At 41.2% G+C, this 25,814-nt stretch overlaps 1 protein-coding gene across 2 annotated transcripts; it reads left to right on the top strand.

Moving 5' to 3' along the window:
• The first annotated feature begins 1,135 nt into the window (after positions 1–1,135).
• Positions 1,136–24,420, top strand: OPRM1 (opioid receptor mu 1). Of its 2 annotated transcripts, none has more exons than XM_053939303.1 (4): positions 1,136–1,455; positions 15,075–15,427; positions 16,365–16,885; positions 22,460–24,420. In XM_053939303.1, exons 1-4 carry the CDS (start codon positions 1,136–1,138, stop codon positions 22,490–22,492), a joined length of 1,227 nt encoding a protein of 408 aa, XP_053795278.1. In that variant the 3' UTR covers positions 22,493–24,420. The 2 variants fall into 2 exon arrangements, with proteins under 2 accessions (XP_053795278.1, XP_053795277.1); XM_053939302.1 differs by having other exon boundaries at positions 21,954–24,420.
• Positions 24,421–25,814: the final 1,394 nt, after the last annotated feature.

Below are 25,814 nucleotides of genomic sequence, written 5' to 3'. Positions count from 1 at the left end.
CACTGCTTGTGGCACAAGCACATAGGTAAACCTTATACTAAAATGCCCAGGATTCTGCATCTTTCTCTTAGGCTGCAACTTGTTTCTTCTCCACTTTTGTCATTACCACTCTTGAAATAGCGGGAGGTGCTCTGCACAGGGTGAGCAGAATAAGTGCACATCCACAATGAGGCAACAGGAGCAATCACTGCTACTCTGTCACCTTCCTGTTCACCAGGAGATATTTTTTTCTGCCTTACCAGGGATCTCTTCTGATTTCATTAGTGAGACAGTAAATGAGCTAAGTCCTAATAATCAGCCATCAGGCAGTCCCACACCTCTGTACTCATTTGGAACAACTGATCATGAAAAGGTACCGGTGAAAACAAGCGGTGTGCAAATTAAGCATCCAGTAACAATGAGTGCACTGCTTAAGAACGGTTTTGATGTCGTTCTTATCTGTGTTATCACATCCGATAACAATCACACCAACATCTAGGGGAGAACATCCTTGGAGCTCTGAACAGAAGGTCCTCTGAAAACCCTGAGGATCCATGAGATTCGAGTCATTTCTAAAGGACAATTCTGTTCACAACCACCCCTCCAAAACTGTTGCCGTAAAGTTCGTCACATTTTATTACAAGGTTCTGTTAATCACTGAGGACATCGTTTTGCCAAGATCCCTATCTCACTACGATAATCTCTCGCGCATTGATCTCCTCTCTGCACCGGCCTTTATCTCGCCAAGTCAGTCTCCCCCGGTTTTCTCTTTCCGGTGCTTGCCACCGATGCCTGCGGCGCTGGGGAAAGGAATATGTTAAGCGCTTTGCCTTCAAGTGCCACCTGCAGGGGAAGCGAGTGCCCCCCGCAGGTGCGCCCCGCTCGCCGCTGGGGGCGGCCGCCACCGCGTCCCGCCGGCCTGGGAGGAGCGGTGGCGGGCAGCGGGCGAGGGAGGCGGCTCCCGCCGCTCCTGCGGACACGGCCCCTCCTCCCGGCCCGCCCCGCCCGCCGCACACATGTGCCCGCACCCAGCGGCGGGGCGCACCGTCGGGGCGGGCGGGTGCCGTCGCCTCGCCGACACCGCGCCAGCACCGCGGCGCGCCGGGAGTCCCTCGGGCGTGGGGAGCGGGTGGCCGCGCTGACACCGCTGCGCGCCATGGCTGTCGCCTACCTGCTGGGCAACGGGTCCGCCCCGCTCCTCGCCGGCGCCCTGGAGGTCCCGTTCGCAGCCAACGCCTCCGCCTGCCGCCCGCCCGGGCCGCCCTGCCCGGCCTGGGGCAACGCCTCGGCGGCGCTGGGCTGGAACCGCTCCGAGCCCTGCGGCGGCGGCAATGGCAGCGCCGGCGGCGGCGGGCCCTGCGCGCCCGCGGGCGGCGGCCCCTCCGTCGTCACCGCCATCGCCATCATGGCCCTCTACTCCGTGGTCTGCGTCGTGGGGCTCTTCGGCAACTTCTTGGTCATGTATGTCATCGTCAGGTGAGTGCCGCCCTGCCCCGCCCCGCAGCCCACGGCCGCTGCCGTCGGGGCGGAACCCCGCCGCCCGGAGCCGGGATGCGGGACGGTGTCCCGGCGGGGATGCTGCGGTTCCCCTCCGCCAGGCAGCGCGCTGAGGGGTGCGGACGGGCGCCGGCCCCCGCGGAAAAGGGAAGGAGGCTTTTGATAAAGAGCTGGAGCGGGTGACGGGGGAAGAGAAACTTGAGGTGGAGCAGTGAGGGGCGGCCGGTCCGCCAGAAACCGCTGCGCGTCCGAGGATATTCTAAGGATCCTCCGAGCTGCCCACCTCTGCGAGTGGCTCTGGCCAACGGGGCCTGAATCCTGGACCTGTCCCCTTAGGAGCGAGGATTTAAAGGGACTGTAGCCACTGCCTGTGAGCGTGTACGGGTACGGGGTGGTACACGGATAGCCGGCACGCATCCACCTGTCTTTCCACCCACCTCTCCCAAATGCACGAACAAAATGTAGATGGCACTGCGGTTAAACACTTCTCTGTGGCCATGTTTGGAGATCCTCTGCCTCATGTCTAGATCTATATGTGTATATTGAAATACATTTATATATGTGTATAGATATACATGCGTATACACGTGTATAAATACGCATGCGGTGATCGCGACCGCTTTCTGTAATCCCGGCGTTCCGGCTGTGCTGCGGCACTTCGCAACTTTCACGCCCGCAAGAGAAAAAGCCCCCAGTGGGGCTGTTACAAATCAGATCACGCGCGATAAATCCATTGCCCGTAAATGAGCGGAAAACGAGTGAGAGGGAGATGAAAAGAGGCTCCCTTGCCGGCCTGGCAGCCGAGCTGGGCAGGTGGCTTCCGTGAGGGAACACTGCCACCTCCCGGGAGCGACGGCCCGGGAGCGGGACGGCGGATCGCGACAGGACGGGGCCGACTGAGCTCATCTCCCTTCGCGGCTGCTCGTCGTTTCCAAACGAAGCATCCATTGAGCCCTGGAGAGCTCGGCGGGCGCTTTTAAGGGGGCGCGCTCCGTTCCTATCGGGACAGCCCCAGCACTTCCATTTCCCCCCCGTCGTTCGGAGCGTCCGTTCTCCCTTTGAGCTCTGCGTTGCCCGAGGAGTCGGGCCCGCAGGAACCGGGGTTGTCTCTTGGCATCACTGGCACACCAGCGGCAGCGGGCGGCTTTGTGGTGCGTGGGTGCAGCGCAAGCAGTGCCAGCTGTAGAAAGCTGGGGGTGAGGGTCGCGGTCACAGTGGGGTGTTGCAGCAGGATGGAGGATGCAGCGCGTGTCAGGGATGTCACTGCAAAGCCTGTGCATCTGGTAGACCTAGTGGGAACACAAGTGATACCCATCAGTGGTTCAGACTAGAGCAGTTCAGAAGCCTTGTGGGTTTAACTATGCTTTAGAGGCTGCATGCCCAGAGCTCTTCTGTCTTGTGGTTTTGGTCAGTCTGAAACTCAAGCTATCTGTGTGAGGATACATTGCAGAAAGGCTTCTGAGTGGGGGCATGACTGCAACCACCGTAGCAGTATTGAATGCATTCCTCTGGGAGGAAAAGCAGATGCACAGTATAACAGAGACAGGATAGCTGTCAGCAGAGAAATATGCTTCCAGCTTGTCCCTGGAATTATGTATTTATTATCCTGGACATAACCCTTACTAGGTTCATATTTCTTACAGTAATTAATTGAATTACACTTGCACCACAAAGCCAAATCTAATGAGGCACTTGTATTTAGATTCCTATCTAAAGAAAGCATCTTTCCCTGAGATGACAACTTACAAACAAAAGCCAGAAGCAATAGCAGAAAGCAAAAATATATTTTCATTTTACAGAGGAAAACACAAATTAAGTGGCTTGTCCAAAACCATCAGGAATTTTATGGCAAACCTCACATCTCCTTTGCAAGAACAGCTTTTGGTGTGACAGAATTTGTTCCAAATTATCACCACACAGCTGTTTAGCAGTTGGGATGACAAGGAATTTACATGCTAATGGCTGAATAGGATCTGTGGCTTAAGCAACATAAAAATACATTATCTTTCTGTGCCTCTCTGCACGTGCAGTGTATCTGGTCAGCAATAGGGAACTTAGTGATTGCAGTTCCTGCTGCAAGCTATACTAGCTTGAAAGTGTTTCAAATCAGAATATGAGCCTATGAAATGGTGACCCTATGTGTTCACATTCATGCCTCCTTGCATCCAACTATGCGTAAGAGGCCAGAGTTTCACTGGATTGAATTTGTCATCATATAAAACTCTCCTTCTTTATTTGCCTTTCCCATCATGTCTTCTCAGGAAGAACAAAATATTGAACTTCAAATTAATTGTGAAAGAAATTGAGGCTACTAAAAATTAACATTTTTGAATAGTATTGGTATCTAGTTTGTCTTGAAAATACTAGGAGTTGGGAGGTAGGTGCTTAGATGTTTGAAACTGTCCTACTCATCTTTCAGAGTCCAGCCCCAGTGAAAGCAACAGTGACTTCAGATCAAGTGTGCTGCATGCTAACATCTCATGCTTGGTTTCTTTGGAAATAGTTTTAAAATAATTATATCATTTTTATAAACATTATTACTCTTAAAATTTTTCCACATGAGGCAAATCCAGGGGTTTGGAGCCAGAGCTGTGTGAGAGCTGGCGTGACAAGGAACTATCATCACCCGACAATGCCACCCTGCTATCTCTGCTGGGGCAAACAGAGGTCAGAAAGCAGATATGTCCAAGGAGGAGTTAGAAATGTATTGTGATTATCAATGTGAAAAGAAGGCTCTTTGTGCAAAGCAGACTGACCAAATGCATTCCAAGATTTCCAATTTATACACATTACGTTATAATTAATGTATTCTCATCCACCCTCCTCATTCTTCCAGATGGTTCCTGTTCAGCTGAATGCTTTCATCCTTGAATTAATATTTACATGTTTTATATGTAGTGTGTGAGGCTTAACCTCATGTTACTAACACTGAAGTGTTTCCTTTCTCAAGTACCAAAAAATGCCTTCAAGTGACAGCAGTAGTAGTTTAATAGGTTTTACTGCTAGCCATAAATTTCCTGTAATCTGAAAAAAAAATCTATAGAGAATTTTTATTATCTGTTTTCCTCATGTGCTTTGTGTAAGTGTAAATTACTAATATGAATACATTGTTGTTATGGATATATCAACAGCAAATGCTACTTCTACCTGCTGTGGAGTACAAGAAGACAGTGTACAATTAGTACCATGTGGCATTGAATTAATTTACACAGTAATCCAAAGGCTGTTGCAGCTTTCTCATCAAGTCGGTGGATATTAATCTCACAATTAGAGTGGAAATAAGAATATGCCTTGTGATTAAGGTAATATGCTAGAAAGCTGCAATAGATCCTAGATTAAACTCTTAAGCATCACGGGTCTAGAAGAGAGGAATAGCTCACAGAGGCCCCAGTCCTCCACAATCCAAATGCTCTGGGAGAACTGTAATTCCACCAACAGCCGCTGAAGTCACTCAAGTTCAGTGTGATTCTTCATTTGTTTTGCTAGAAATGTTTTACATACAACAAAGGGGTCTCAGGTTCTCCGCAATCCTTTGTAGAGGTAGGAAATGTCTTGTTTCATTGAGTAAATTATTACAGTGCTTTAAAGGAAAAAAAAGGCAAACAGGGAAAGAAGTCGAAGAAATCCTCTCTCTGAAATTAAGAGAAAGCTTTCTATGTGTCTCAAAACAGCCTCTTATTAGTGTTTTGAAAAAAAAAGAGCTGTGGCTGAAGCGTCATCTAATCTGGAAAGACTGTTCAGCACTGAAAACTCTGGTTCAGCTGAGTTTACTTAAAATTCAGAAAAAATGTTTTATTAAGTAGAACAGACTTAGAGTTGAAATTTCAGTTGTAGAAATAATTGATATCACCAGAGGAATAAATCTTCTCACACCTGTACACAAAAGTGTAGAGTCTTTTTAGAGAAAAAAAAAATCTGTACATTATCTTAAGCTTGAAAGTGGGTGAAGCAAAACAAGTATTTCTAAAAAATAGGTTTGCAAGGTGACATGGTGTTATGGATGCTGTATGTAAGGTGACCTTCAGCATCTTTTGTAGCAGCTCAGATCAGGGAGCTTAGAAACAAAGAAGTGCATAAAATTCCCACTTTTCTTTTCTGTCCACAGCCTCATGAACCTCTCTGCATTTGCACAGCATTGCTTGTGTGAGTGTGTGTCCTGCCCCGTTCCACTGACTGCAAAGGTTCCACCCCTGTGCTAAGACCTGAAAGCCTCAGCAGCCTTCTCCAGTCATGTCAATTATGAATTAATAGAGCTCACAGCACCAGCCAGAGAAGACCTGGGGACAGAACTGAGGGAGCAGCAGAGGAGCTGAATTAAATCAGCAGCATAGCAAGGGGGTGACCCTCAGCATCCTCCCTTACAGAAAGGCAGGTGTCCCTGTTTGCATACTGTTTGTGACAGAGTTTACCAACCTTTGCTAGTGGGTAAATGTTTAACTAGCAAGCAGCTACCCCCCCTCCCTCAAGATGAAGGAAAGCAGACAGATAAAATGGAATGTATACTTCTATATTCTTTTTTTTTTTAAATTATGTTTTTACAGACATGATGACAATTTGACCAAAAATACATGAGGCTACAACCTGGTGGTAACACCCATCTCATTGAGGAAGCAGAGACACCTGAGGGATGAGCTCTGCAGCCCCAGACTCATCTCCAGACCCTGTGCCTGGCCCCAGTCCCAGTGAACTCCTGCACACAGGACAGCGTGCCAGGCCCAGGTGCACAGACCCTCTGGCTTTGCTAGTGCCTACCACCAGGCAGTTCTGAGCAGGAAACAAACCTTCTCACTCAATTTTCCTGTAAAAAGCTGTTGGATCCCACTGACTGTACTCTTCCTGGATTGACATTATAGTAATGGCTGCCATGAAAAAATAGTGTTAAACACTTCCTCGTGTTTTTTTTAAATTTCTTTATAAAAATAATCAAAAGTAACCAACTTTTCGAGGCTTCACGAAGGGTAGAAAGTACTGTATGCATGTATTGCTTACATTACATAATTACTAGCAAGCTAATGACTAATTAGCTATTTAGCTAACATAATCCTGAAGTACTGCTTTATTTTATTTTAATTTACAGTGTTTTCCCAAACCATTGAGCATAACTTCTGCTGAACACTGTGGATAAGCTTTTATAACTTTTCTAGATCAAAAGGTGACATATTTACAAAAATCTCAAACATAATATGGTGGAAGTCCAAATGTCACAGAATCATAATTTAGCTTACTAGCCTCTTTTCTAGCCATAGCCAGCAGCTGGTGTTTAGTCACAGAATGGAAAAAATAGGGGCAAAACTGTGTGACTATCTTTCTAATAGACTTTTAGACTGCAGAGAGTTTCTGAGCTGCAGTTTGCATCAGCATTTATTCAGTAGCTTTTTGTGGACATTTCTAACATGCAGTACTCCCCAAAAAATGAGGATCAAAAATAAGATAGGAAGAAGAAGGTCACAAAGATTGCCACTACTAAACAAAACTGCTTCAAAACAAACATGTGAAGCATTTTTACGGATTCTAATTTTGTTGTTTTTAAGCTTAGGTGTTCTAAGATGGTTGTTGTAGAGATCTTCATTAACAGACATTTCAGAAAGTTACTTATTTTCATTATGATTCCAAGGAAAAAGTTTTCAATGCTTGATAAGTCTCTTCAAAATACAAATCCACTCATGTAACTATATTTTTAAAAAGTCCAAAAGCAACTATTTTCTGAATTTTTGTGCTTAAGCTGATCTCAAAGCTCTTTTTATAACCATCTAGGTCTTCTTTGGTTTATATAATGAAGTTTGGGTTTATGGTATTGAAAGTGGGAATATTATAATTATCTTTCAAAGACCTCTAGTCCTTTTTGGAAGTGGGCTTTTAATGATGTTCACTATCAAGGAGTTCCACAGCTTAGCCAAGCTGTGATAAGCATTCTCATTTATCCATTTAATGTTAAACACTTCTAACTTTTATTTATATTTCCCTTTGAATTTACATGATGAAAAAAAGGTAGGGATGATGCACCATAGCTAATCAAATAACTGTGAAGGACATGAAATAGATTTTTTCCACCTTCTTGCTGAGAAGTGTTCAATTATCAGCTATAAGATTTTGTATCTCAGATCAGGAATAAAACTTCAGAACAAAAACGTTTGTGTAAAGTGGAACATCTCCTCCTCCTCATCGTGTTGTGTGGAGCAGTTCCAACTGAGTGAAGTCTCTTTTAAAGGAGAACAGGGAGCAGCAGTTGTCACAGTGCTAATCTTCAGCCCTGGGATGTGCTACCCCTATAGAAAAATCATCTAAGGAGCCAATTACCCAAATCACTCTCATAAGATTGTGGTCTTAGGAACTCCCTCAGCCACAGTTTCAGACACAATCTCATCCTTGTCTTGTAGAGACTCAGTCCATGTTTTCCAGTACTTTTGATTTGGTCTTTTCACATACCACATAGCTGTGCTCCTTCTTCCTCTCATGCCATCTTTCACCATTGCTTTCTTTCCCCTTCTCCCCACATCATAGGCAAGCCTTCCTCCTCATTTATTCTCTCTCTAGTTCCTTTGTCTCACCTCTGTCGCTCCTTTCCAGTTCCCTCTCAACAGCTTCACAAGAAGATCCCAATCTCCTGCATGCAAGAGGCCATACCTTGTATGCCTGGCGGTACTTTGGTCTGTACAGTCTGTGTATGGCCTGCCCTCCAGCCCCATGCCACCTCTCTGCTACCCTCTGACCAGGGGGATTGATTACCTGCTGTTCCCTACCACACCTTTAGGAATCTCACATCTACTAGCATTAAAACTATCTTCAAAGGCTTCCCTGCCAGCTTCCCTGCTGACCGGGGATATTTCATGTACAGTCCTTATCTCTGGTGATCAGTATACAGAGCAGGAGCGGGTACCAGTGCCTGGAAACCAGACAAAGTAGCTGATAACTTGTCCCCTCTAGGAAAATGTCACCACATTATCTTTTATCAGAGGTATAGTCAGCAGTTTTACTCTCAATCACATTTCCCTGAAGGCAGAGGGGGGAAAAAGTCAAATTGAATATACTGACAGTTTTCCTTTATATGTCTTCCTAGCAAAGCAAAACCTTCAACAATAAGCACCTGCTGCTGGATAATGGAAATGTATTGTAGTTAGCCTTTTTAGCACCATTGATTTATTTCAGAGAGATATGTTACACAATAACCATGAAAGCAATGACCTTTATTGGAGACCCATATATGCCTCAGCCCCAGGCAAACAGAGAGTCAAATAAAAGTGGTTTGACAAACAGGCCAGATTAAGTTCTGAAATAATTGGCAGGTAATTTTCCCCCTGTTCAACTAGGCTGGAAGGGAAGGAAGTGTACCAGCAAATGACTGTTTGGGCACTGAAGCATACTTATTACTGTCATTTGTTTTTTATCATTAAGTAGCTTTTTATGATGTCTGGGAAGAGCTTGTTTTATTTTCTCTGTGTAGGGACTAAACTCACTAGCTTAAACTAAGTAGCAGAAAGAAAACTTCTATATTATGCCTTTCAGTAGCCAAAAAAATAAAATCAGGAAGAGCCAGAAAGACAGCAGCAAGTAATTTTTAGTCCAAAGTCCCAACACAGGAAAACAGGATGAGTCAGATGCCCTCACAACTCCATGTCATTTCCCAAAAGACTGGCATTGAAAACTAAAGGTGACTGCCTAAAAGGTTTTTGTTTAGCTCACCCTCTCCCAAAGCTGAGGTATGAGATAAATTCCTGATGGGTTCTGACTACAAGCAAAATGGCCCTGAGCTGGTGCTACTTCCCAGGTGCTCTGCTTGCTCCTCCTGCATCCTGTAAGCAAATACTGCTGGATCTGCACATGCCTTGACACTGTCCCGATGAGAGGAAGGGATAAGCTGGGAAGTCAAAGATGCTAACAAGGTAACCTGAGGGAAGTAAACTTTGGTGACATTCTGGCCGAATCTCATTTGTACTATGGAGGAGAATAAAGTGACAAAAGAGTGGGAAAACAAATTGTTAGGGAGAAAAGAGGTAGCAACTGAAGCAACTACAGCCCAGCAGTTCCCTGCCCTGTGCTGAGGCCCACACTGACCACCTATATGCTCAGACTCCTTCAGAAAATGGACAGCCCCTTGCCAGTGAGTGAAGAAAGGAGAGAAAGCTGCTCCAGAACAATGTATGTGAAGTATGACCGAGTATGTAAAATAACTAAACTCTTTGATCTTAGATCTACTGCACTCCCTCAGTATGTCATGCCTGGACACCTCAGTGACGCCTAATATTTTTCATCTCTAATTAAACCACGTGACAAGTCACAGCAGTGAATGGGTAGCACTGTGCTGGCAGTCGGGATGCAAGGCTTTAACAGGAGGGAACAGCAACAGCTGTCTTTCTTAAAGGCAGTAAAAGCTTCCTCACTCCCCCATTTCAGCTTTTACCCCCAAACTCAGGATGGGTGCAGGAAGTAAGTGAATGTGATGCAAATTGCACAATTTCATTGCAACCAAGTGTGACTGCTTTCAGCTCTATTATAACTGCTTAAGGTTTTCTTTAGTTTTTCAATTTGTTGTTCATTTGGTTCACTCAGGGCGTACTATGTTAAATTACAGCCTTGTATAAGATCTCTTTAGTAGAATATACATCAAAAGGATGCAGAGGTTGTTAACCACAACATGGCACCTCCAATCTGAGTGGCCTTACTGCCTAATAACCTATCAGGGGTGTGCACAAATTCATGGTGCTTATAGCCAGAGATGAAATTAAATGGCTTAAAGAATAAGCATTCAGAAGTACCCATTAATAGAAAAATCAAAGATTTAAGTTTTCAAGCTGATTAAATCATGTGCTCACAGACAGGAAGGTTAGACCTTTCCAGAATATATATGACTTCAAAACTTTTAATAGGTTACGGCCTGCCACAACACACATCACAGCTGTGGTTGAGATACAGTATGGGTCTTTCACTCTATGGAGACCCATTACCATGGGAAGAAAAGGATAATAAAATAGACGGACATCAGTAAATTCCATCATTTGAGGCCCTTTAGCTCAAAGGTACTTTCCAGAATGTGGTTTGAGAGACTTTATTTCAGTGTTAAATATTAAAAATGGATTGGCAGACAAAAAAAATTTTCAGGGTTTTACAGATTACCTTGAGTATGTCATGACTTTGTTCAAAGCTTTAAGGGCTCAAGAAAAATTGAAAGTACCTGATATCTCAAGAAAACATGCAAAAAAATCCCTTTTTCCTACTGTTTTTGAGTTGCATATAAAAGGTGCACCAGAACAGTCATGGGGAAAAAATAATTTAAATTGATTCAACTAGGCATACTTAACATGTTTTTAATCTTCCCACCCAAGGCAACCTCAACTAATCTAATGTATGCACATAATGATTCTTCGTTTGTTTAACAAGTCATTTATGCAAGAAGAACATGAATTGGACATGCTAACCTAATCTCCAGCATCAAGAAGATTTATGTCAGGTTGTCTGTATGCAAGACCTAACTGTTGGCTGCTGTTTCTTTCAGCAGCCAAACCATTTTTGAGAGTGACTGCTTTCTGCAGTGAATCTCCGGTGATTTTGTCCAGTTTTTCATGTATTTTGTGCTGAACTTAAACACAGTTCTTGAAGTGTCTCCAAATTAGCATTCTGTAGGCAAAACCTTGCATGCCTTTGTGTTGCTGAAAGTAATTGTTACCAGTCTGTCATCAACCAGCCCATTTCCTAAGTGCAAATGACTTTCTGCTTTCTTCCTCATTGATGTTATTCAGAGGAAAATTTTTAATTAATTTGTAATGTTATGTATTATTCTGAGCTGCATAATTATCATTAATAATAATTATTATAATGATAATAATATAAGCATATAACAATAATTTATCTGTATTATTACTATTACTACTATTATTATTATTATACTCTGTATTACACTGAGCTAAATGTGGACCTCTCTAGCTTCTTTGCACCAGCCTGCTGGTCCAAGGATGCTCTGGTCCAGAAGGGCAGAAGGCTTTGGAGGAGGGGATATCTCAACAATCCACATGGATGTAAACGACTTGACCAGGGAGCAGTAGGGACATGACTACGTTAGTTGTATAGACTACAATAGCAGTATAAACTCTGTGAGGCCTAAATAAGGTGTGATGCAAACTAAAGTTTTCATTACATTTTAAGAAGCTTAAAAGAAGAGACTCTTAAAAAATATTTGAAGGTGGTAATTAAACTGTTGGAGTGGACAGGCCAGAAGCGGGGCCATGGCAGGTGTCTTTGCAGAGTCACAAACATGATCACATCTCTCCTGTTGCATGAGAAGTGGAAGGGAAGGTGCTCCTGGCTCCTGTCCAACGTGCTGTTACACCTGGGAGCTGGAGTCTCTCTGAGGTTAATCTGGCGAAAGTTTTATTTGGTTTACAAACTGCAAGTGGCCCGATAGTTGAGGGATCCATTTCAAGACTTTCTATTAATCCTTAAATGCTAGGAACATGGTGAGTATCTGAGCTGAATTCTCACTCTTTTCTCCATTGTTTTTTCTTATTCCAAGCAAATCCCAGTTGAGTGGACCTGTATAGCTCAGGTCTTCAAACTTGAAGTCTACTTTAAAGCTTTGTAGGACTGAAGATAAAGACAAGGCTGAGCTTTCCCTAAAAAATTAGACAGGCATAAAGTGTGTTCTTGCTGTTGTAAACCTGATTTATCATCTACTATTACCAGCAAAACAACAGTTCATGAACAGATATTTCATGGTACAAAACCTGCACTGAGGAATTAGAAGGGGTATACTAGTAGGTGCCAGTATTATAATGAGCATAATTAATTTGTATATATACCAAGAGCAGTATTGCACTAAATATTCACAAGAAGCCCCTGATTCATCACATTCTATTAGTCTTTACATTGCAGAGTTGTAAAATAAAACTAAGGCCACCCAAAGCAAACTTCTGTCTTCACTTGCAACCTTGCTCATTGTTGTGCAGAATTTAATACACCTGATGTTTTAAACAATGAAATTTCAATGTAATCTAAATACCAGTAAGTTTGAATGAAAGTGTGAAAGCAGTATTTTAAAAGATTGCATTTATAAATTTTGGTATTTCATTATAAATTTTGGTATTACTAAGTCCCTCTCAACTGTAGAAATAGCATCACATATACATCTGTGTCTGGATAACGGAAATGTTTGTTCTGCTTGTTCAAATAGGTAGACTGATACCTTAGCAAAAAGTATAATAACAGCTAAGATCAAGACTTTGAAAAACTTCATTTTGATTGACTGTTATTTTTCATGCTGTTAAAATGATGTTTAATCAATTGCTTTGGTATTTATTTGTTCATGCCAAAAAATAATCCTGGGGGACACTGATAATCTACTTATTTGGAAAAATACATGTTTTACAAAATGTACCTTGCAGAAATAGGCCCCTTATAAAATCTTTAAATATTCTGTACAGAGAAACACCCAAATCTCATAGAATTCACTGAAAAGAATATTGTGCATTTCAATAGGCTTTTGTTGATTAGGCAGCAGGTGGAAGTAAATACTTTCTATCACCGTAAGAGCTCTGCTTCTATTCATTGTAAGAACAGCATGATTAGAAAATCAAGCAAAACCCTTCACTAATGGTCTATAGAGGCCATTAAGCAAAGCAATTCCAAGAACTTTTAAACTTAAACTGACAACGAAAATTAGATAGCAAAACTGAAAAATATGCAGCATTTAAGTGGAATAAGGCCCATGCCCAGTGAAGAAACTTAATTCTATTTATTCAGAGTGTTTTTCTGTCCATCCTTTCTCATGCTAACCTGAAAGTCATTTGCATATTGGTTGATGGTTTGGGCTTTTTTGCTGTGTCAAACATTCCTTTTAAATCATAATGGCTTTAATTACTGATAACAAAGCATTGTCATTATTATCTGACGATGCTCTCCAGACTGACCTGTCCCAGAATCACGTGTGATGGCAGCAGCACTGAGCAGCATTCCCAAGTGTGCTTTCTTGTCCAGCTGTGAAGAAGGCAGGCAATCATCTAAGGTCTGAGCAGGGATCAGCAGCCCGGATGAGGGCACAGAACCCTCGTCACCTTTGCCTGTTTGTGCAGAGCTGAGAGCCACTGCCCCTCTGTGGCTGTCCTGGCCTGAGCAGATCAGGTGGGAGCAAGCTGGATATGTCTGCTCACAACACAATCAAACCTTCAGGTTAGCTCTGGACACACTTTCAGCTACTCCTGGATATCTCAGACCTTTGGAGAGATATTAATAACAAAATATAAATGTTGCTGCTTTCATTCTTTATCTGGAAGATTTTCCAGCAAATTGCCCAAGAAATATTTTGTCCTCCCTCCAGTTTTTAGAGCTGTAGCTTTTATTGTGTACTTCTCCCACACTGCAATCTTGTATATTTTTTCCAGTTTCCAGAAGAGAGAGTTGTAGATGCTTGCAGCATCTACCTCCTCCTGTGTTAGTTACGAACTTGCTATATAAATGGAGTAAGAAAAGTTTTTACAGGACTTTCAGAATACGGAGTTTATTTACAACTTGAAAGTATCATATTCAACTCATACTTTCTCAAGGCAGCAGTCAAGATAGCATTTGTATCTACTTGAAAATCTGTTTTTAAAACCACCCTAAATTGAAATTAGGATTGTTAGTGCCTTCTCGTGCGCAGGGCGAAAAATAACAGAACAGATCCAGTGCCAATGACTTCAAATGTTCATCATTAAAGCTTTCTAGGTCCATTCAACATGAAATCTGCATTTCTGCACAACCTACCAAAGAAAAGTTCCAAATGCACATTTCCTACACAATCTTTTAATTGGGATTTTTTGCAACTGACTCATGTTCTGAAGAGATCTCATTCAGAGAGATAAAACCCTCAAAACTGTGTATTTTACATTTTGCTTTCCCTAGCAGGTTCCTTGACAGGTCTTTTGAAATTAGCTATTCCTCTTGAAAAGCACTATATAAATTGTAAAATGTTTGATCAAACACTCTGCTTATTAGTTTTGCAGAAACGGAAGGAAGTTTCATCAAAAGAGCAAGCCATCTGACCCCCCAAAATCCAAGCAGCCACAGCGCCCAGCAACCTCAGCAGCAATCAGGGCAGAATGGCCAGGAACATTACTTAAATTGAAACTTTTTTTGTACCACTACAAAAGTACAGCATCCGCATAAAAAATGTGTCTCAAGTGCTGCTCATTTGGAATGACAATATTACTACTTCACAACCTAGAAATTAATTTTCTATTTCTACAGACCATAGTTATGATATTTGGCATGACATCAGCAGGTACAGAAAATCTATCCACGTAGTACAGTATCTGATCTGTACATTCAATTTTTTCAGCTTCTCAATTATTTAGCTTCTATAATATTGTTTCTTCTATGTGTATCTTTTCCTTTTGCACAAGTTAAATTAGTTTTTTCTTCCTTATACCCTTCAGCTGATGTCACACTGAACTAACTGCCAACATGTAGGTGAATCATAGCATGGTCATTTGGCTAAAAGCAGAAAATGCGATCTTTGACAGTATCTAGCACATTATTTTACAGAAACTTCTTATAGATGATGCACTGAATTCAGTTTTATTTAATAATGTCAGTTGTGGTCATTCACATGCTCTGCCAATTTCTTTTTCTAGGTACACGAAAATGAAGACTGCCACCAACATCTATATTTTCAATCTTGCATTGGCAGATGCCCTAGCAACAAGTACTCTGCCATTCCAGAGTGTGAATTACTTGATGGGAACCTGGCCATTCGGTACCATCCTTTGTAAGATCGTTATATCCATAGACTACTACAATATGTTCACCAGTATCTTCACACTCTGCACCATGAGTGTGGACCGCTACGTGGCTGTTTGCCACCCAGTTAAGGCCCTTGATTTCCGTACCCCCCGAAATGCCAAAATTGTCAATATCTGCAACTGGATTCTTTCCTCTGCCATTGGCCTGCCAGTTATGTTCATGGCAACTACTAAATACAGGCATGGTAAGTCTGGCTTTCATTCCTAAATTGAGTACTCAGCATTTCAACTCCTTTCTGCATTGTTTCACTGTAGTGTAGAGGCATTGAATTAACTTCTGACCTCCAACCTGTGTAAAGCAAGTATCAGTGCAAATGAGCCCCTTCAACAATTTTGCTGTACTTGACTGGACAAGCAGTGCATGTGATCTGTGTTTTACAACAAGCAGCTCCAGCTCCTTCAATGGGTCCATGCAAGTCTTGCTGGCCCACTTGGTTATTGTAGTGTTTGGAAAATCATCTGTGCCTGCCTGCCTTCTGCTGTGGGGCAGTTCTGCGTTGTCCTTCAGCACAGGAGCCTGTGCTTTACCCAGGATACTCCCACTGGCAGTCATAGATATGCTACACCCTGTCTGGCAGGACATGATACAGAGCAGAGAGCATGTTCTGGACCACTGGTGCTCCAAGACCTTCCATAAAGGGGCAGTGACAGCATGTCAGCCTAAATCCAGATCTTCCACAGTGCATAGTTGCCAAAGCATCATGTCGTTCTCTTCTCCGTTGCCCCGAAATGCCCAAACGCTCAGCATATATGGTGGCTTAACAATCCTTCTTTTCACCATGTTTTATATTGTAAGTGAAAATCAGTCAAAGTTTAAGCATATATGACAGTTCAACTCTTTTCCTTGTTTAGTATACATTAAGTTCCAAGCCATAATATGCAAAAGAGAGCATGTTAATTTGGTTTTGTTTTCCTAACTCATGTTTCATGCATGTTTTGCAGCACTCTATCCTGCCAATGTTTGTGCAAATGACAGGTCACAGATTGCTTCATTTTACATATTTACTTAGGTGTAAAGTCTTAATATATTTGCCTGTGATATTTAATTAAAGAAAGGTTTAAAGAAAAGCAAATGGAAAAACTGACCTGAATGTTCTTCTCTGTTGTTTTCCTTTTCCTCAGGTTCAATTGACTGCACACTTACATTTTCCCACCCTGCTTGGTACTGGGAGAACCTCCTGAAAATCTGTGTATTTATCTTTGCCTTCATCATGCCAGTCCTGATCATTACGGTGTGTTACGGGCTGATGATTTTACGCCTGAAGAGCGTTCGCATGTTATCCGGCTCCAAAGAGAAGGACAGGAACCTGCGGAGGATCACAAGGATGGTTCTTGTAGTGGTGGCCGTGTTTATTGTCTGCTGGACTCCCATCCACATTTATGTTATCATTAAAGCCCTGGTCAACATCCCAGAAACTACTTTCCAGACTGTCTCCTGGCACTTCTGTATTGCTCTAGGGTATACAAATAGCTGCCTTAATCCAGTCCTTTATGCATTTCTAGATGAGAATTTCAAAAGGTGTTTCAGAGAGTTCTGCATCCCCACTTCCTCAACCATTGAGCAGCAAAACTCCACCCGAGTCCGACAAAACACTCGTGACCATGCTTCCACTGCCAACACTGTGGATAGGACTAACCACCAGGTATGACTAGCAGTGGAGATGTCATCTCTGGATCCAGGCCACCCGCTTGGAGATGACATGTGTTCTGAAGTTACCATGTACACTGATTTGTAGCTTTTGGAAGGTCTGAACGCTTTCAAGGTTGTATTTGAAACTGGTGTATGCATACACAGAGACCCCAGTCCTGCATGGTGCTAAGTTGTTCTCTGCCCTGTTTGATGCTCAGAAGCCAAGGGTTCTGAAGGGTACCTTGAGTGACTGGGTCCAGCGTGCATGCATGTACAAAGCACATAAAACAGTGTTTCACTTGCAGGATGTTTGCCACAGGTTGAAAAACACAGATTTACCTGTTCATGCTCCTTGTCTGCTGATGGAGGCAGGAGTGGGACAGAATACAGATAGATCTCTCATCTTCTCCCATTGCAACAGGGAATAAAAAAAAAAAAAAAAAAAAACCAACAAAACCCTCTATCTTTTCACTTTGATTGATGTACAAAGAAGTCCTACCTGGCCTTGTTTGTCCTGAAAGTCATGCAAGAGATAGACCGAGGCTTGTCTATATGCCATTCTTGTGTCAGATAATTATGTGGTGAATAAGGTGGGGTTAGATATGTATATATATATATATATATATATATATGAAAATATATACACACATGTTAAATACTAATGTGCCATTTTGCCATTTCAGGTATACCAAGAAAATACCTTTTCCATGTAGAAAAAGCCTTTAAGAAGTAGGGATTTTATGGCACATCAGATAACAAGAGTTGTTTGTGGTTTTTTTATTCAGCCTATTTTTGCAAAGAAGCTGTTTTGTACATGTTCAATATCCATGGTCCTGTGACTGTGGTCTTGAGATTTTCAAAGCTTCATCTCTCAGCAAAACAGGAAAGCAAATCTTAGCATTCATTAAAGTAATTCAAGCACACGGCAAGCACTAGAAGTTTGAGTTGTCTCTGTAATTCCTTAAAAATAAGAACAAAAGGCATAAGCCTGGTTCATTGCCGTTATCACCTTTCAGCAATATACTTCGGTTGCTCATACAACAGTTTCTCACTGCTGCCACTTCAGCCACAAGCTGGCTGCCTCCTCAAGGTGCAGAACTCAGTGGGTTCTTGTGAAAGCAGCTACTTGCCTGATACTCAGCTGCTGCCAGATAGCCCAAATAAGAGTATTCCCATCTCCAAGGCGACTAAACAGTAATTGCACCACAAAAGAGGAGGGAAGTCTAAAGGGAGAAGGGCTAAAGCGAGAAGCTTTATTAAGCATCCACAATGGGTGTTGTTCACCTGTGTCTGAGTCATACATGCCAAACTGTGGCCTGTGAAATTGGCACCTGCTCAGTCTGGTGGTGAAGCAGAATTGCCAAACTTGGCATAGGTGCACATATATATGTGTGTGTATGTAGTGTAGTATTTACTAGGTGTAGCAAATTACTACATTCATCTGTTAATAATGCATTTGCAAGCCTCAGTGGAGTCAATTTTGTGCATGTGTCTGACAGCAAGATTGTATTTCTGTCTAGTACAATTCCAGCTTTGTAGAGTGCAGTGTGTATGCACCCATTTTCTACATTTAGTTATATATCTTTATATTACTTCTAGGAGAGCTGTAGCCTTCTAAACTTCTACCCACAGAAAAGATTAATGTGGTACTGCCTAGAGGCTGAGTGAAATAAAATCTGTTTCCCTGAGAACTGAGCAAGCACAGAATAGAAGATGATGTTTCCCAGAGAGATGTTTCAGCCTACACCACCAAGAGAGACAGCCTGCTGGGGCAAGGATGGAGCAAGCAAGTGAAGTGATCTTGAGAGTGGCAATAAGGAGGAAACTAGTCCTGTAGTTGGGTTCTTTGCTGGTTAGGGTTTGTTTTATCCCTTCAGGGAATAGTGATTAAATAAATTAGTTATGAAGAAATCAAGCATATATAAAGAGAAGAGAAGGGAAGGACTCTGAAGGGAAGCGGAGCTGAGAGGAAGAATGCTGAGGAGAAAGGGAAACATAAGGAATGAGGTCCAAGTGAGGCAGTAAGGATGGAAACTGCATGATGGAAAAGCAAAGAACCAATCTGCAGAGAACAAAAAAGGTGCATGCAGAGCTGGAAGAAATTGTTTGACTGCTTTGGTAGCTCTTCCTAGCAATTAGCCATCAGTTTTCCCCGGAGCCAGGGAGAAGAAGCCAGCACTTGGTAGCTCAGGTCCTCATAGGTGGATGGATAGGACTTTGCATGTTCAGATATTTGAAAGACTCTGGAGTGGCCAACTCCACTTCCCTCATCACCATTCCTGCAGTCCTTGTTTTGGCAGCTGCTGATGCTGCCATTAGTTTATTTCTGCCAGATGTGCTCCCTGAAAGCTGACCTGGGCCTTCTCCCTGGAGTTCAGCTCAGCAGCTATTTGGTACAGTCTTTCTCACTCTCCACAATGTCTATAGAATACATTCACAGTAAGCTGTGTTCAAAGCTCAATATTAATTTATCTTTTTTCTCCTGCAAATGTTTATGTAAGAGATACTTTTTGATGTCTGCTTTTATCAGAACGAGAGACAAGATTGTTGAATTAATCTACACTAAAAAGGTTCTCTGGAATAGTAACTAAAAATGTAATTCCTAATATTTTTATATTATTATTTTAAACACAAAAGGCCCTAGAGTGAATGCAGCTTTAGCTCTCAGAAAAGAAAAAAGAAAATAAACCCCAAGACAGACACCAATATTTTCTCAGACAGTGAGATTGTGTAAACTCTATAGACAGGGTATTCTTTTTACAGGTAAGTGCTTTCTGTAAAAGAAAGTCTAGCTTGTGTATCTATTGATTGAGGTATACTGACAAGGTATTTCTTGTATAGACAAGGCCTTGGAGAGCATTTGGTATGAATTCTAATTGCAAGGTTGTGCAGTACTTGGCACACTTCATATAATTTTCTAAGAAACAGATGTTCTACAAGTTGCTTTTTTGCCAAGTCAGAATTCTTTTCTCCTGCTAAATGAGAACTGCAAGGCTCAATCATAAGGCCTAACACTCTTAAAGCATTTAAAAGCATTTAGAATAGACACTCTTAAGTATTTAAGTTGTTGGAAGGAACAACAGTGTCTTCTACCACTTCAAAAGCACCACAGGAAACATCATAAATATTCATATTATTCTGAGTTAATATAGTGGCCTTGGGCCTAGTCTGTGGCTCCTTGGGCATTACCAAAAAGGTCAAGATTAAGTGCTTATAGTTTTCAGGAGGTTTTATGCAATCTTATAGGTGAATTTGCATGGAGAAGGAGTGATGTAATCCTGGGGGGGAAATGTATTGGCAGGGGAGGGGAATGAAGGACCAAATAGTAGCTTTTGCAAATGGCTGAGAGTTTTTGATGTTGTTGACATTAACTGATTCATATCAAAATCTTGGCAAGTATATTGAAGTGGCTTTTACTTCAGATGCTCAGAGACTCTCTGCATCAATTTATCTCTGAAATTAGAAGAAGGTTTAATTTTTTGAGTTTAAAATCAATTGATAGTTATTTTTCCCTGAAAACTGAGGGTTTGCTAGTATCTATGTATTAATAACTAAAAATCCTAAATAATTAGGGAACTGGATTATTAATAATTATAGAAATCTGGGAAATTTAATTTGTTTCAGTGGATTAGTTTCTCTGTGACCCATTTTTATAGCTGTTTTTATAGCAGCTTCACCTGAATCCATCCAAGCAACTAAGGAAATCATGTACAGGCACATCTTCAGGACTTTAGTGTGTAACTCTTCTTTTCAATTTTAGCTTCTGATGCTTTTTTTTGTCAACTACTGAAATGTCTAAATGCCCTAATGGAAACTGTAAATCCTCCCCATATGCTGAAAATGAGGCTTCACATATGTTCAATAACAAAAGGCTCAGCCCCGAAAGCTTTGCCTTTACTGCCTGGGCTGGCAGCCACATGTAGAAATAAAAAGGATATTGGATTCAAGAAAAAGTTTTTAAGTTAAAACAAGGAAAAAATTCAAAGCCAGTTTCACTTTGATTAAATGAATGAAGAAAGTGTTTTCTTGCTTCTTAATTTTTCTTGTGCTATGTGACCCACTGTGAATGAATATGGGGAATGTTGGTGATTCCTGTTGCAGAAACATGAAAAAAAAATGGGCAGCTTCTTGTCAGATTCACATCTACCTGTATTAACAGAGAATTGCCTTCCTGTGTATTTTTAGAAAATTAATACATCTCCTTTGTGAATTATACTGTATTTCAATAATAACTTTAAAGTACTGGTTTTTTAAACAGCTCGTTTCTGGTGAGATAGCAACGTCTATGAAACATTTGTCTAAGTTCAATAGATCCTTAAAACTGGGCTTTCTTTCGTAGCTGATATGCGTTGACACGGGCTCTTTGTGAGTCTCCAGGCTCCATCTGTGTCTATGCTTTCAATTCCATAAACCCTTGATTTGCACTGTCTCCCACCCAGCTCTTAACAGGTTCTGGTACAAAATTTGCTGAGCAAAAAGGGGTTGCAGCCTTTCAGAACATGCTGTGCAGCAAGCAGGTTTTCTTGGTGGAAAGATCTGTAGTGCTACCGTGCCTACATGCAAGTAGCACTCAGTGTGGAGACTGCGCACACACAGGGCTGAGGGATTGTTGGGTTTGTTTGCTGATGTAAGTTCACCTCACGCAGAATTGAAACTAGACTATAACTGAAAATCCAGAAGTTAGACACTGTTCTGATATGAGCACAGAATGTATTCAACTGAAGCAGTAATTCCCCTGTAACTGCTACAGAAAGAATACAGAGAGGGAGTGAAATTTTTCCATGCTCATGAAATTCTTAGAGAGTTCTTCCCTAGAAAGAGAACAACTGGCTTGATACTAAGTATATTCTAATTCTAATCCAAATTTCAGACCTACTAATGTTTCTTTGTGATCATTTCCTCTGTTGCTTCAGACAAAAGCATAGTCTTGTCTTACTCTGGGCTGTGTGCTCAGCTTTATAACATTAGAACAGTAGCTGCAAATGAGAAATAAATTCCTCCTAAAAAAACACATACACGCAGTCTTGTGGATGGGAAGATATCACAGTTGTTCATTGTATTTGCAATTTCTTTCCTTTCAGTTGGAACTTCAAGAAGCTGAAACTACTCCACTGCCGTGACAGGGTCTCCTGCTGCATGGCTCTCAGAGCAGTTGCCAGTGCCACAGTGTGCTAGTGGGAACATGTAGGATATGCTTTCCCTCAAAAAAAAACACAGAGGAAAGTGCCTGCTTTTCCAGTCTGTCAAAAATTGCTTCTGCAGCACATCTGTATTGCACTTAACAGAAGCATGAAATGTAACAGCGAGCAGAGCCAGGAGATACAGGGGCCTTCCAGGTTCCAGTGTTCAAAGCAGTCCTGTTTACCAGGAGCATATACAGTAGTCTAAAACACAGCTACTGTGCCTGTAGCAACCTGACATGCACTTGGTAAGTTACAGTGGTGGTAAAGGAGGTTGGAAACAAAAATTCAAAGGCTAGACAACTATAGTTTGAAAAATAAGGTGAGCTTTTGAGGACGGAAAATAATGGGATATGAAGTTGTAATACTGTTGGGTACACTCTATTTACTCTTAAAAATATTTGTAGAGGTGTTTTCTGTGCAGGTTATTTACGTGCTGAAGTATCACAAGGTCAAATAGAACAACACATTTGTAGTTCAAGAGATCTTTTCTTACAAGGGTTGCATGTTCTGCAGTTTCAAAGGATTTTTTTTTTCAGCGATCCTTTAACAAAAAGGAAAAAAACCAACAAAACAAAAACAAAACCTAAAAAAACCACAAAAAAAAACCTCCAAGCTTCATCTTCTGCTTCTATTTCACATAAATTTAAAAAATACCTTAAAATCAAAACAATGAGCTATCACTTCTTCTAAAAGAGGTGAGTAAATGAAAGTATTCTACATTGTTACTGATTGTCAAATGATCCCCAAAATAGCATAGATTAACATAAATTTCTTTGTGAATAAAAATGTAGCTATAAGCCTGTCACAGCTTGCGCAGGCTGATGATGTCTTCTCTTTCAAGTAGTTTCTCAAATTTCAGCTGCTCTGTCAGCAGCATTTTCAATTTGTAAGTAAACAACAGCCCCTATGTGAAGTACTTGAAGCACTTCATGCATTAGACCTTTTTTAAAAAAGAAATTTTAAACGACAATTTGCTAGACATCTACTTTTTCTTAACCAAACTGGTAGTATGTTTGCTTTTCTAATTAACATAATACAGTCTGCATCTGCATTTTGTATTAGCTGCTAAAACACATTACGATTTCAGGAAGAAACAATGTGCTGCAAATGCCTTCTTAGCTGTTTTCTAGTATGAAGATTAGAAATATCCATGTAGATAATTTGTGGTGCAATGGCATTTTCTAGACATTGTTTGTTACTTGTTCTGTAAATAAATTATCAATAGTTAACTGGGGGGAAAATGTACTTTGATGAATTTAAGTGTATTCTGAAATACATCTATATGGAACAGGTTTTTTTGGGGGTTTTTTTTGTCTTTTTCTTTCTGCAGCCAAAATGTATTTCTTATTTTCATTGTTAAAGTCTGTGTAACAATAAGGTTATAATGTGAAATTGTTTGTTTCTGCCATAGACTGCATAATAAAGATTGAAGACCAAATCCTTGCAAGTTGTAAATTTAAGGATTATTGGAGTTTCATCATGGTGTTGCAGCTAAATATGTAGCCTATACATTAGCAGAATATAAAGCTAGATATAACAGAAGTGCCTTAATTTTTTTAACTTTCTGTTGAAAATTCAACTGTGTGGTCATATGAATTTATGTTTAATTTTGAGTTACTTTAGCTGTATCACCTCATGGCCATCATGAAAGTTTAATCCAGAATCATCACCATTCTAGGAGGTTTTGCATCTAATTTTTAAGCATCATAAGATAGGCACTTGGAAGAAGTTGATACCTTGTTTTGCACCTCACAGCCGTATTATTTAAATAACAAAACCTACATAGAATACACTAGGTTTAAATGGACTAACATCCTATGTCATAATTACTACCTGATGGATTCAGAGTAGTCTGACATGCTCACATACAACAATCAAAAATTTTTAAAATATTGAATGAATATTTGGAAAGTCTTAACTGATAGACCAAAAATGTGTTTAAGTAAACTTAAGATCTTAGTTTTGTGAGTAGTCAAAAGTTCAGCTTTTCACAAAATTTATGTAATTAATTGAAGCCATTATTTATTCTTTACTTTGCATGAAGCACACAGGCAAAATACTTGCCAGCAGATAGCCAAATATTTTAAAGGACATTTTCTGTTTCTGCAATCCAACAGTTGAGAAACCTGACTGTAAATATGTTTAGCAGTTATAATGTTGTAGCCTTGATGGCTTAAGAATATGAGGAAGTAAATTTTATTAGCAGAGCACTAGCAAAAAATAAGAAAAATGTCTTCTTTTTCCATAAGGCTTGAATGTTCATTGGTAGTGCTTTGCAGTAAGTAGCATATTATTACACAACTTCTGTATCTGCATTGTAAACCTTTAATAAAAATGTCTCTGTTTCTTGTGGATTTGCACTCAACCCCATTGTCCATGTTTGTGGTGAAAACATTAAATAGCACACTGATTGCAAACAGACCCCTGACGGAGACCATTTGTCCATCTGGACATTGAGCCTTAGACCCCTACTCTTTGGATGTGGCTGTCCAAGCAGTTTCTCATCTATTGAATAGTTCACCCATCAAAGCCATATGTGTCCAATTTAGAGAGAAGGACACTGTGGGAGATCATGTCAAAAGTCTCACCTATGTCCAGATAGATGACACTCAAGGCCCTTCTCTAATCCACACTGATGTAGGCACACCATCGTAGAAGGCCACAAAGTTGGTCAGGCAGGATTTGCCCTTGTTGACAGCATCCCAGCTGTCCCAAAACACTTCCATGTCCCATGTGTGCCTTGACATAACTTCTAGGAGTTCCATGATGTTCCCAGACACAGAGATGAGGCTGATATGTTGGTTCTCAGGAGCCTCCTTTCTACCCATTTTGAAGACAGATGCAATGTTTCCCTTTTTCCAGTCACCTGGGACTACACCTGACTGCCATGACTTTTCAAATACTATGGAGAATGTCTGAGCAATTACATCAGCCAATTCCCTATTGACTTGAAGGAGTCTCTTTAGAAGGGAAGAGGAAAATTGAGTTGACATTTTCCACTGCAGAGATAGACTCCATGAACCCAAGTCTCTTTGTGTGAGTTTGTCTCTCTTGAAGCTGGAATGTAGCTGACTGTAATTACAGATGCTCTAGCAGAAGAAATATGCAGCTGAGTTGGCTTTGAGCTGGCTTGTGCAGGTTCACTCAGCTGAAAAAGGGAACGGAGAGCTCAGCAGCTAAACTCCCCACCTTTTGGATTTATGGTTAATAAAGTCAAGGCAGCATAAGTAGGATTACCTGTGCTACAGGCATCTGGCTCTCATTTTGAATAATGGGAAGAAACCTTAGAAATCTACATCATGCCCTTCCTTATCTCCAAATTAATAAAAAAATAGGGCACTCATACTGGATTGTGTCATGGGCAAAACAGTCACAACTAATCCTTGATAATTAACCATAAGGATTCAGGTAATCAGGAAAAACTCTGGAAATCAACTATGTGCCAACTGCAGTGGTAAAAAAACTACTTTGGTGGCCTCCAGTGGGTCCCTGCCCCTGTGTGGGTTGCCAGCAGACACAGTCCTCCAGGGGGTGTCCCTGTCCTTACTACTTATTTTTCACAGGTTTTGGTGTGTTGGGGTCTTTTTGATGAAAGAAGTTTACTATGTAAGGTCTTCTATATAAGTGTTTTGCCAAATTTATGAAATAACAGTTCAGCTCTGATTTTCCAAAGACCATTCAATATTTTTTTTAAAGTGACCTACTTCTGCATTACTTGATTTTCTCAGAACTATATTTTTAAGATCGTGTTCTCTTGAA

Source organism: Vidua chalybeata, chromosome 3, assembly GCF_026979565.1.
Source record: "Vidua chalybeata isolate OUT-0048 chromosome 3, bVidCha1 merged haplotype, whole genome shotgun sequence".
NCBI lineage: Eukaryota > Metazoa > Chordata > Aves > Passeriformes > Viduidae > Vidua > Vidua chalybeata.
This window is presented reverse-complemented; position numbering and strand designations above follow the sequence as displayed.

Bases quoted from the DNA above. Each gene is read 5' to 3' on its own strand.
- OPRM1 (XM_053939302.1), top strand. From the start codon at position 1,136: ATGGCTGTCGCCTACCTGCTGGGCAACGGGTCCGCCCCGCTCCTCGCC. The intron at 1,456-15,074 runs GTGAGTGCCGCC...TTCTTTTTCTAG, and splicing joins GTCATGTATGTCATCGTCAG to GTACACGAAAATGAAGACTG. The intron at 15,428-16,364 runs GTAAGTCTGGCT...CCTTTTCCTCAG, and splicing joins AACTACTAAATACAGGCATG to GTTCAATTGACTGCACACTT.